General features: G+C 43.1%; 1 protein-coding gene across 1 annotated transcript; it reads right to left on the bottom strand.

Moving 5' to 3' along the window:
• Nucleotides 1-2,032: 2,032 nt before the first annotated feature.
• Nucleotides 2,033-12,560, bottom strand: LOC115159358 (excitatory amino acid transporter 1). The gene is made up of 10 exons (XM_029708976.1): nt 12,355-12,560; nt 11,247-11,399; nt 10,151-10,288; nt 6,854-7,058; nt 6,680-6,722; nt 5,673-5,944; nt 4,744-4,977; nt 4,278-4,472; nt 4,013-4,147; nt 2,033-2,792 (listed from the first exon to the last, which is right to left on the bottom strand). Exons 2-10 carry the CDS (start codon nt 11,383-11,385, stop codon nt 2,588-2,590), a joined length of 1,566 nt encoding a protein of 521 aa, XP_029564836.1. The 5' UTR covers nt 11,386-11,399; nt 12,355-12,560; the 3' UTR covers nt 2,033-2,587.
• Nucleotides 12,561-12,858: the final 298 nt, after the last annotated feature.

Here is a 12,858-nt window from a genome sequence, read left to right as displayed (position 1 = left end):
GGACATGTAGTTCGTACCATAGTAGTACAACTGTCTTTATTACCTCATAACCAATTCAAATCAAGACCTAGGCCTATTACTCCATTAGTATGGTTGTATTGTCATATGAGACAACAGATTGTGTGCTGTGTAAAATGATATCCACAGTTATTATAATTTATATAGCAAATGTTATGCAACTGTTTATTACTGTATGTGTGTGTCATTGAATACAAATAACCCAAGTCAAACCCTGATTCCTTTAAAACATTTATTCAAAATTGTATTCACCAAAGACAAATCTGACAGTCTATTTCCTTTTTCACCACAAATGATGCATTTACAGAAAGTGAACAACAATATCAGAAAACATAAAGGGACAAAAAGAAAATCACAGTTTCTATTTGAGTTAGTTCACACATGCTGTTATTTATCACACACTGTGTTCCTTGATTTAACTTTCCAAGGCATTGGAGTGGCATTTCAGCCGTGAAAATGAATATCTATCCACATTTAGATTAAAGAAAACACATAAACAATTATCAAGTTAACTATATGCTATAGTTCATTTACACAATATTTTCATACAATCTCTCTACAAAGTCAAAAAAATCTTATACACCTGCTATGTGTCACACAGAATTATATACTAAATAGTGAAGGATATTTCAGATACTAATTTCTCTTAGGGCTGGCTACAAAATAGTGAATATACTGTATAGTGATAACAATGGGATTGTTAGATACATCTCATATACATTTTAACAATATTGTCAGCATCACAGCACCACTTTCAAAAATGTTATCAATCCAAATAAAGTAAAAAGAAAATTGGAGTTGTCATATTGACAGTATGAAAAAAGGGAAAATAATAAATAACAATCCTCAAGTGCTGTGTATTTTTTATTTAAATGACTCTTTATTGAACCCACGATAAGAAGTTGTTTGTATTTCCAAAGAAGCCATTTACACTACATGGCCAAAAGTATGTGGACATGTGCTCGTCGAACATCTCAGTCCAAAATCATGGGCATTAATATACAGTTGGTACCCCTTAGCTGCTATGGGGAGGCTTTCCACTAGATGTTGGAATATTGCTGCGGTGGGGACCATTCAGCCACGAGAGCATTTGTGAGGTTAGGCACTGATTTTGGGCGATTAGGCCTGGCTCGCAGTCAGCGTTCCAATTCATCCCAAAGGTGTACGATGGGGTTGAGGTCAGGGCTCTGTGCAAGCCAGTCAAGTTCTTCCACACTGATCTCGACAAACCATTTCTGTTTGGACCTCGCTTAGTGCACAGGAAGCATTTTCATGCTGAAACAGGAAAGGGCCTTCCCTAAACTGGTGCCACAAAGTTGGAAGCATAGAATCGTCTAGAATGTCATTGTATGCTGTAGCGTTAAGATTTACCTTCACTGGAACTAATGGGCCGAGCCTGAACCATGAAAAACAGCCCCAGACCATTATTCCTCCTGCACCAAACTTAATAGTTGGAACTATGCATTCATGCAGGTAGTGTTCTCCAGGCAAGTAGCGTTCTCCAAACCCAGATTCATCTGTCGGACTGCCAGATGGTGAAGCGTGATTCATCACTCCAGAGAACGCGGTTTCCACTGCTCCAGAGGCCAATGGCGGTGAGCTTTACACCACTCCAGCCAATGCTTGGCATTGCGCATGGTGCGGCTGCTCGGCCATGGAAACTCATTTCATGAAGCTCCTGATGAACAGTTCTTGTGCTGACGAACAATTCACGTGATGACGTTACTTCCAGAGGCAATTTGAAACTTGGTAGTGAGTGTTGCAACCGAGGACAGACGATTTTTACGTGCTACGCGCTTCAGCACTTGCCGGTCACATTCTGTGAGCTTGTGTGGCCTACCACTTCACAATAACAGCGTTTACAGTTGACCGAGGCAGCTCTAGCAGGACAGAAATTTGACAAACTGACTTGTTGGAAAGGTGGCATCCTATGATGGTGACACATTGAAAGTCATTGAAAGTCACTAAGCTCTTCAGTAAGGCCATTCTACTGACACTTGTTGTCTATGGAAATTGCATGGGTGTGTGCTCGATTTTCTACACCTGTCAGCAACGGGTGTGGCTAAAATATCCAAATTTGAAGGGGTGACCACATACTTTTGGCCATGTAGTGTATATTAGGGCCTAATTTCATTAGTCTCAAATGAAATGTGTTCTCTGTTGCATTTTGTGAAGGATATCGCTTGTCCAGCCATTCAAACATACTTTGTCTTTCAATCTTTTTACAAAATTCCTTTCCGACATCAACGCCCTCATCAACTTCCTCCTTACTTATACCATTATACCATGTACTTATTCTAGGCCAAGATGACTAACTCAACACAAAAATAGCCAGAAAAGCCACAAAAACAGGAAGCCTATCTATCTTGTAGAGCGGCAGCAGATGTAAGCAATTTGATTGGGCCACTTCAGGGAGATAATAATTGTTTTGTTTATAAAAGGGACTTTATGAATGACAAAATAACAAAGGAAAGGAAATATGGCACAGTGGCAATAACTGGAAAAATATGACAAAGAATAAAAACAAAACTGAACCAAAACGTGTATGTGTGTGTGTGTGAGCATTGAGCTACATCTTGGTTTCAGTGCCCGGACGTTTGGTGTTCTCATAGTCGTTTTCCTGAGAGATGAGCTGGTATGGTTTCTTCCTCTCCTCCAGCACAGCATTCCCCATCTCCACATCCTTGGCCTGCAGCTCGTGTCGAGATAGGAACTCCACAATGCCTGCCCCAATGGAATCGCCCAAGACGTTTGTCGTGGTACGCAGCCGGTCACTGCAACCCAGAAATAAGGGAAGAAGAAAAAGGTTAACCAGGGGCAGGGGAGGATATTCAGTGGGAGGAGAGGTAGAGAGGGTTGCGGGACATTCATTCATTTAGAAAATAAAACACTATGTCCCCCGGGACGTTTGGTCATGTTAAATGGAACAGTCAACATCTCAAAACATTCACCTATTTTCTGCTTTTGTTGAAAGATAAACTAAACTCTTTAGAATTCTCAGCAAAATAATGTAGATGGGAAACAGGCCACAGCGCTATCAACAGGGATATTTACCATCTACTGTTAAAGAGTAATTAGAGCATTCTCTATAGGCTATCTCATATTCTAATCACTGTGAGAAAATCCATGTTTTCAGTAAATGAAGCTTTGACTCTGTCTGCACATTCCGTCCATCCTAGTTTAAGGAGAGTGGGGTTTTTTCTCACTACCCAATTAGCTGTGTAATTTCTGTGAAGGGGATTCTAATTGAAATTATTAATTTGGGCAACCTAATTATGTTTCTATGTTAAAACTCGTGGCAAAAAAATATGTAATTCAAAAAAAAAAGTGGATCAAGACCCTAGGGATAGTAGTTAAAGGGATAGTTCACCCAAATTACAAAATTACATATTGGTTTCCTTACCCTGTAAGCAGTATACGGACAAGGTATGACAGGATTCCATGCTTTGGTTTAGTTTCCCTGGCACTGTTTCCAAATGCTAACGTTTTAGCATTTGTGGCACAAATCCCATTCAAGTCATTGGACCGATATTAGCATTTTTCACACATCATGTTCAAATAATCTACAAGTGACTTTGTTGAGCTTCACAATCAATTTTAGATATTTTTGGACTTTTGAAATGCTAATATCGGTCACATGACTTGAATAGGATTTGTGCCACAAATGCAAAAATATTACTATTTGTAAACATTGACTGGGAAGCTAAACCAAAGCATTGATTGCTGTCATACCTTGTCCATAAACTGCTTACAGGGTAAGGAAACCAATATGTAATTTTATAATTTTGGTGAACTAGTGTCAATAGGGTTGTAGTTGATAGAAATTTGACCTTTAAAATGAGAGATAAATGGTTTTCGTTTCAGTTCCAGTCATTAGACAAATTATATTTCACAAAAAGTAGTATGTGGATTTGCACCATAATAGCCTAATCATTAAGAAAATATAGTTAATTTATTCTAATTTCTCAATCTGAAAATGGGAAAAATGACTCACAGGAACCAATCAACTGCAATGATCAGGGTGATGTCATCAGTGGGAAGTCCGACAGAGGTCAGCACAATCACCATGGTGACCAGTCCAGCCTGTGGGATCCCAGCAGCTCCAATACTTGCCGCAGTGGCTGTGATGCTGTTTGATAACAGAAAATTACATGTTGATAAATCTTGATAAATCATGTACTTCAGTTGTAAACATATCAACACCCTTTGATTCTGGAAACATAAACCTTAGCTTATAAACCTTAGATACTCATTCGCACCTGATTGTGATGATCTGACCTATGTTCATCTCCATGTTGTTAACCTGGGCTATGAAGATGGCTGCCAGAGCCTCGTATAGTGCTGTTCCATCCATGTTGATGGTGGCGCCCACCGGTAACACAAACCGTGTGATGCGCTTATCCACCTTGTTGTTCTCCTCCAGACACTTGAAGGTGATGGGCAGGGTTGCTGAGCTGAGATAAAGATGGCGAGAAACAGGTAGTGTTTGAGTTTGACTGTTTGTTGTTGTTTCTATTAAATCTATTATCCGTATTCGCCATATAAAACGTAAGTAATCCTACTAATGGGGATGGTGATGCCTCATAGGTTTTTCTTAACCACAGGAAGCATGAACCTCTACCTGGCCCTACTACTTTGATATGAGTCGGCCAAGCGAGGCGTGGCTACAGTGTCGGTAGTCAGAGTAGGCCAGGGAGAATAGCAGCAGTGTTCGGGGGAACCTACCTGGAGGAGGTTCCCAGGGCTGTGATGAGGGCCTCCACCAGCCCCATGATGAAGATGAAGGGGTTCAGCCGTGTGATGGCGAAGTACAGGCCTGGGAGGATGATGAAAGCGTGGATGGAAAGGCCTATGATCACCGTGATGGTGTACATAGCCAGCTGACCACCCATCTCAGTGATGTCATCCATCTCCACGATTTTCCCCGATATGAGGAACAGGATACCGATTGGGGCATACCTGTAGAGCAGAGGGAGGAGAAGGGGTTATGCCAGGGAAGGATAAGGTCACAGTTCAAATGGCCCTACATTCTCAGGATCTTACTTATTTTTCTGTGTAATAGGCCTGAATAGGAAAACGATTAGTGAAACCATCAGTGCCTTCTGAGATTGCAAGCACGGGCTATGAAATTGCCTTTATTCATAAACAACTTGATTTATATCTGTCAAATATCTGACTGGGAATATGTTGATTTAATTGGCACAGTGAACATGTCACTGGTTTTGATTGCAAAGCCTTGTCATTCAGCTGTGGAACCACTTAGCATCAGGAAGTTATATCCTGAGGCGGTTCTGTGTTGGCCAATTATTAGGTGGTGCTCATGCAATTATCTCAGTAGACCTAAATACCTATATCAGATCTCACCTGTATAGAGTTACCAGAGAATTCACAGCAATGCCTCAAGCAAGAGGCTAAATGAAGCCATTTGATTGAATTGAGAGGGAGAGATAAACATAGTACTGCCCCAACTCTGCAGGGACTCCATAGACTTAGCTTTCCAAAGCACAGATGGAAAGATTTCTCTGTAACAGATGCATGGGGTTCACATACACACTCACCTAATGAAGATGGGGATTATTGGACCATCATCATAACACACACACACACATCATCATCTTTAAACACCCACACACAAACACACACCAAATACTCACCACATGATAATGGCGACCAGCCTCATGATGGCCTCATTGAGACTGTCGAAGAACTCCCTGAGGGGCTGGCCCTGCTCCTTCATGTTACCGATGATGAGGCCGAAGCACATGGAGAAGACCACCAGCCCCAGGGCGTTGACCCCGTTCACCGTGCCCGGGATGGGGATCACCTCCTCCCTGGTGATCTGCTCGGTCAGGTTGGTCAGGTTGAAGACAGAGTCATTCACTGTCATCGTCACATGGACGATTCGCTTCCCGTATTTGGTTTTGAACTGGAGGGAAAGAGCCAGTTGCCGTAAGTGGTGGGTTAACATTGTCTTGTTAAAGTGATGATAGCATGTCATCTCCTTTGGTGAAAATTGTACTGAAATATTGTCTTTTGTAATGTTTACTTTATAATCGTTCAGCCATCTATTCAGTAGAGCTCATAAAAAGCCAAGCTAATAGATAAGGTATCGAGGGATTGTAGTCAGACGTGTGCCATTTCGAAAGACCAGAGCGCAAAAAGTCTAAAGGCGCCTGCTCCACTCATCTCAACCTCATGAATTAAACAATAGCCCTCTGTATGACTGGAGCAGTATTCTGTAAGGTCCAGCTGGCTCACTGACGACCCTGTCTGGACCACAAAGCGTTTAGCCCCCCGTAGACATGGTCTTCCATGACTTATATTGTCCTGCCCCAGCAGCCTCTATATCTCAGTTTCCGGGCCATCCTGCCCCCACCATGCTACTATTGGAAGTTGGTCCTTTCTTCTCTTCCGCTGGTGATTTTTTTTTATTTACACATGGCAGCAGAAGTCAGATTTTGTCATTTGTTCCTAGTCGTCAGAATATTTCTTCCAGTGTAAGTCAAAGTCCCCCCTATGTCTCTTAGGGTGATGATTTATCGCTGCTCAGAAATGCCAAAACCAGCAAGTTTCCTCTCAATACAAGCATTTCCTTTGGCAGAATTTTTCAGACCATTTTCCCTATCTGCTAATTTAGTAACAAAGTCATTAGATGCTTTACCTGCTGTGTGCAGGCCTGGATCATGTTTGGTGGAAACATGTTTCTGAAATTAAAGAGCATGATCATGACAACCAATGAACACTCCAATATTAAGGCAGGAGTACAATGGCAAAACACAGTGCATCTTTCCTCCACTAAACCCCTGACCCTCTTCCTACAGTAGCATGCAGCTACCTGATAAGATCCAGGAAGGCATCGGCAGGGCTGATGTCCTCTATCTTCGACTGTTTCATGAACTCATCCTTAGATCCTTTCCCAGGGTGGATGATGAGCACCACGATGATGCCTATGATGACAGCGATGATGGTGGTGGTCATGTAATACACCACAGCTCGCATACCCATCTTTCCTGAAGCCTTACTGTCCAGCGCTGCCATGCCTGGTTGGGAGAGACAGGGGAGATGTTGTTTAGAAGAACAGTATTATCCCATTGTGCAATATTTCTAACATTTCTTCATAGTAGTGACATGATAACACTTGAAATAGCAATTGCTTGTAGCCTTATTAGCCATGCATTCTGGCTAGCTCCTGAAGCTATGCTGACATGTTGGATGTTGTCTTGATTGACATTTTCAACCTCTCCCTGACCCAGTCTGTAATACAAACATGTTTCAAGCAGACCACCATAGTCCCTGTGCCCAAGAAAGTGAAGGTAACCTGCCTAAATAACTACTGCCCTGTAGCACTCACGTCGGTAGCCATGAAGTGCTTTGAAAGGCTGGTCGTGGCTCACATCAACACCATCATCCTGGTAACACTAGACCCACTCCAATTCGAATACCGTCCCAACAGATCTACAGATGATGAGATCTCAATCGCACTCCACACTGCCCTTTCCCATTTGGACAAAAGGAACACCTCTGTTCATTGACTACAGCTCAGCGTTCAACACCATATTGCCCACAAAGCTCATCACTAAGCTAAGGACCCTGGGACTAAACACCTCCGTCTGCAACTGGATCCTGGACTTCCTGATGGGCCTCCCCCAGGTGGTAAGGGTAGGCAACAACACATCAGACATGCTGATCCTCAACATGGGGGCTGCTTAGGGGTGCGTGCTTAGTCCCCTCCTGTACTCCCTGTTCCCCCACGACTGCGTGACCAAGCACGACTCCAACAAAGTTTGAAGTTTGCTGATGACACAACGGTGCTAGGCCTGATCACCAACAATGATGAGACAGGCTATAGGGAGGTCAGAGACCTGGCAGTGTGGTGCTAGGACAAAAACCTCTCCCTCAATGTGAGTAAGACAAAGGAGATGATTGTGGACAACAGGAAAAGGCGGGCCGAACACGCACCCATTCAAATCGACGGGGCTGTAGTGGAGCGGGTGGAGAGTTTCAAATTCCTTGGTGTCCACGTCACCAACAAACTATCATGGTCCAAACACACCAAGAAAGTCGTGAAGAGGGCATGACAACGCCTTTTCCCCCTCAGGAGACTGAAAAGATTTGGCATGGGTCCCCAGATCCTCAAAAAGGTCTACAGTTGCACCATGGAGAGCATCCTGACCGGTTGGATCACCGCCGGGTATGGCAACTGCTCAGCATCCGACCGTAATGTGCTACAGAGGGTAGTGCGTACAGTCCAGTACATCACTGGGGCCAAGCTAACTGCCATCCAGGACCTATATACTAGGCGGTATCAGAGGAAGGCCTAAAAAATTCAGCCATAAGACTGCTGAACAATCCATCAAATGGCCACCCGGACTATTTGCATTGACCCCCCCCCCCCACAGTAAGGCCTACACCTGTTGTATACGGTGAGAAATAAAATGTGATTTGATATTTATCATCTCATGATAAATATTTAAGATATAAGCTGGCCTGCTGGAGGATGTAGCCTAATACAAAGAGTAAACGGGTGTGCAAATGAATGGGCTGCCTGACAGTCATCTGACAGAAGTCCTAGTGCGATTGTAAACCAGGCTAGTAGCAAAACATACAGGCCGGTGAAATAATGATGTTCTGCATCTGAAAATAGATCATGGTTATAGTTAGCTTCTGCCTACTGACATCTCTCTCACAATCTTACAAAAAGGTCAAGGGGAAGAGAGACGGACAACGAGCCATTATAGAGACCTCAACCTCACAAAGCGTTGCAATAAAGCTAGCTTTGGATTTTCCAAGGTGTCAGGGGCCGTTCTGGTGTGTTATCCCCATTCAGTGGGCTGACGGAGTAAGAATTTTGTTTGTGTAAGCGAGATGTAGGTGCTCTTTTAATCCTGTTGGGGGCACTGCCATTAGACAAAACCCTCTCACTCTTTCACACTCTTTCAGATTCCACTCTCCTTCATCATGCCTCTCTCTCCCACAATCACCTGCTCCACTGTGCTGCTCTCTCTGTCTGTCTCTCTCGCTCTCTCTCTCTCTATCCTCTCTCTCACTCCTGGGAAACTTGTCCACTTGCCATGCGCCCATAACAACATTGCCATGGAAACTGCAAACAAGCCTGTGTGAACACTCACAGGACTAAAGAAATGACTCACGTGGCTTATTTTCAAGGGTCACTACAAAGAGGGAGGATGAAACGAAACTGTACCCCACACATACTTCTCCTTTTCTGCCTTTCTCTCCACAGTTCTACTTTTGCAAGGCCAAAAAAAACAACAACATGTTTTTAGGGTGTTTCAAGTGAGATCAAATCAAATTATACTTAATAAACATTCACAACTTCTTTCAAGTGAGTGTTAACACAAATTAGGTTAATTTAAAAAGAGGTTCGTTTAAAAAGAAAATGAAGTGCAGTACAGATCAGCTCAGTCTTTGAGAAAGGACTAGAGCTTGCTGCTCCAGGTCTAGTTTCAAGCTCTTGCTGCACATCATACCAAGCTGGGTGCATCATGTGGATCCTAACCTTGTGGAGGACTCAGCCAGATAATAGATGGCATAGTTACATGTCCACTTGTGTACCTGGGCAGTGTGCCTCTTTTCTGGGCCGTGACCTCTTACCCCACCACCCTCCAAACCACTTACGGTATTGTGGTGCTGGGTGGGCATGGAATTCCACTAAACAATACAGCTATGAAAGAAGAGGCGGAGGGGCACTTTCCGTGCTTTTATCCGTGTGAAGCGAAGCAGGAGGTAGAAGTGCAGGGGGGAACCATCCCAAAGCCACCCTCTCAGACCCACAGGCAGTGTGCTTCCGACTGAAAGCTACCTCATCCTTCCGTCTCTCTTCCCTCATTTTAATAGCACAGAAGCACAAGGAAGTGACTGTCTCCATGCCAGAAACTAGAGGACCAAAGGGAATCTGGAGAGAAATGGTGGCAAGAAATTTCACATGGATCAAGCATAAGTTACAGTATCTGAAAAGTTGTGCCTCGAGCTCCATTGGCATTTCCCCTTTTTCACTGGGTATCAACGCCTGTCTTTCAAACACCACTTAGTCTACCCCTCCTCTTTATCATGTGTCTTTATTATATCTAAATTTGCTTCTGGCGGAGGGCATCAGTATAGTGACTTGGTGTACCTGTGATGAGACTGGATACCAGCAGGGGAAGCACCAGCATCTGCAGCATCCTCATCAGCAGCTCTCCGGGGAAAGAGAAGTACTTCACCTCTCGGTAGGTCATTTTATAAGGACGCAGTGCAAAGCCAAGGATTATACCTGGAGAATCAGAAGGGCTGATCAGTGTGCTGGAAACATGAACATGCAACTGCATATAAAGCAAATGACAATGAGAGGATCTGTCTCTCAGTCACATCTAGAATGAGGTTTGTAGGTGAGTCCTCCCTATGGGATTGGGATTACAATAAGAGAGCATGGGTTTCAAAGTGTGTGGGTGTGTTTGCGTTAGTATGTTGGCCCATTTCGGTGTACTGTGTATGTAGGCCTATGTACACTCCCCTACGTATTTATTTGGACAGTGAAGCTAAAACGTTTAATTTGGCACTATACTCTAGCATTTGTACATAAATCTTGATGCTACCATGATTACGGATAATCATGAATGAACCGTGAATAATGATGAGTGAGAAAGTTATAGATGCACAAAGATCATGCGTCCAAAACAGGGAATTCTTTTTGGGGGGGGTATGAGCTTTGTTCCTTTAACTTGCTCACTCATCATAATTCACTATTCATTCATGATTGTCCATAATCGTGGTAGTATTCACATTGATGTAGAAGTGTTCAGAAACATCTTATATTCTTATTTTAAATGAAAATGACTCCAAAATGACACAATACATTATTCATCGTTCAGTTCCTATCGGGCAAAAAAATATAATCCAAATCACAAACAAAACAAACTGCAAATGCATCCAACAAGTGTTTAGAGCTGCAATCTTGATGTAGTCATTACTTGCTAGGAATATGTGACAAAATACTAAACCTAACTACTTTAATACACTGTAAGTGCATTTTTCCAAATACTTATGAAAATAAAATGAACAAAAAGGTGACATTCCGTGCGGTCGCCTCAGGAAACACTTGATCTCAAATCCAAAATGGTGGTGTATAGAGCCAAATGTACAAATTTTAGGTTCACTGTCTAAATAAATACGGAGGGTAGTGTGTGTGGGTGGACTGGGGTGTGGCATTGGAGGTGTGTGTGTTCACTCACCTACAACGACGGCCGCTACAGTAAAGAGCACAAAGGCGTTCTTCTTGAAGAAGGCCTGGACATCTTCCTTAGAGATGTCCTCCACTTTCCTCTTGGCCTTCATGGTCTTTATGTGGATGCCCTCCCGGATCCGCTGCATCCTAGTGTGGGAATCTGGGGGGGGGGGGGGGGTCCCCATTACCTTTGGTCATGACTGCAGACAGGACTAGGAGTGTCTCACACACCTTTCAGACAGCCAGACAACCTGAACCAATGGGTCCGACCAGCCCTTACTCTGGTGATAGCTACTGGACAAGAGATGAAATGACACATGCAGTTGAAATGACACATGCAGTTGAAATGACACATGCAGACATTCACATTCACATTCACATGCGGTTGATAAGTTAAGAGAAAGAAGAATAGCTTATTTTTTCTTATAGCAAATCTGGACCATATGGTGTGTAGTCAAAATAACAAATGTTTTCATGATAAAATAGTCACACAATCTTGAGAAGAAAGCAAGTATTTTATTCTAAGACAAAAGCCAGTATTTCTTCCCCATGATGAATCCATCCATGGCAAGCATCAAAGCCCCTGAACACAGGAAGCATGGAACCCTGCAGGTGCAGATCTGCATCCCTAATACACCCTGGCAACTCATCAGTCTATCCTGGAGAATATTTATTCATAAAAACACTTGATTAGGAAAAACGTATGCGCACCTGAATAATGGAATAACAAAAACAATCAACTGCGTTTTCTTTAAAGAGATGCACTGCATACTCAACTAAAAGCACCCTACACAATACAACTATGTATCCTTTCATTGGAAAGGCATACTTTTTCAAATCAATTGTTTGATTGAATGCCAGTTGGTAACACTCTGAACAAACTAAAAATTTTGCTACAAAGATTTTGTTTGCATTTTAATGAATTTAGAAGATGTGGACATGAAAATCTGAACAAAAGGATGAGACCTTTCATGCATGGCCACATCAACAGTATGGACCCCTGGCATACAGCTAAAACATCACAAGGGCCACACAGACCTGGTCATTCCATTGGACAACAACACCAACAACTATCTCCTCCTGATTCCTCAAAAGTGGCAAAACAAAACACTGACCTTTCACCAGTGTAGATGTTCCCTTATTAGACAAACTCCTCTTCCTGATGAGTTATCCTCAGCCTGAGGACAGGTCAGACAGGCAGAGAGCAACAGTGGTAGAGGCAGGCAGTGGGTCCAGAGGCAGAGAAGGGAGGAGAGATAGAGACTGGGAGATGGAGTGAGATAGACAGGCACATAGAGAATGGGAGGTGTACATATGTTCTCTGAAGACAACTGAGGCAATCCCTCATACTCCCATTCTCTGAAGAGGGAGGAGACTTTCAAACTCAGAAAGAGAGAGGGAACGCTAGAGAGAGGTAAAGATATAGAGAGGGAAAGGCAGTGGGAGGAGATGGTAGCCCTTCCTATCTCTTTACAATTTGGGGGATGTTATGTCCCTCATTCATTCCAATAAAAGAGTGCCCTGAGTGATGCTCAGAAAGCATAAATTAGTAAGAATATACAGTAGGATATGCTGTATGCAACATGGAACCCAATAGGGTTCTACCTGGAACCAAAAAG

The sequence above is a fragment of the Salmo trutta genome, chromosome 23, assembly GCF_901001165.1.
Source record: "Salmo trutta chromosome 23, fSalTru1.1, whole genome shotgun sequence".
In the NCBI taxonomy this organism is placed as follows: Eukaryota; Metazoa; Chordata; class Actinopteri; order Salmoniformes; family Salmonidae; genus Salmo; species Salmo trutta.
Note: the sequence above shows the minus strand (reverse complement) of the source record. Positions and strands in the feature narration are given on the sequence as shown.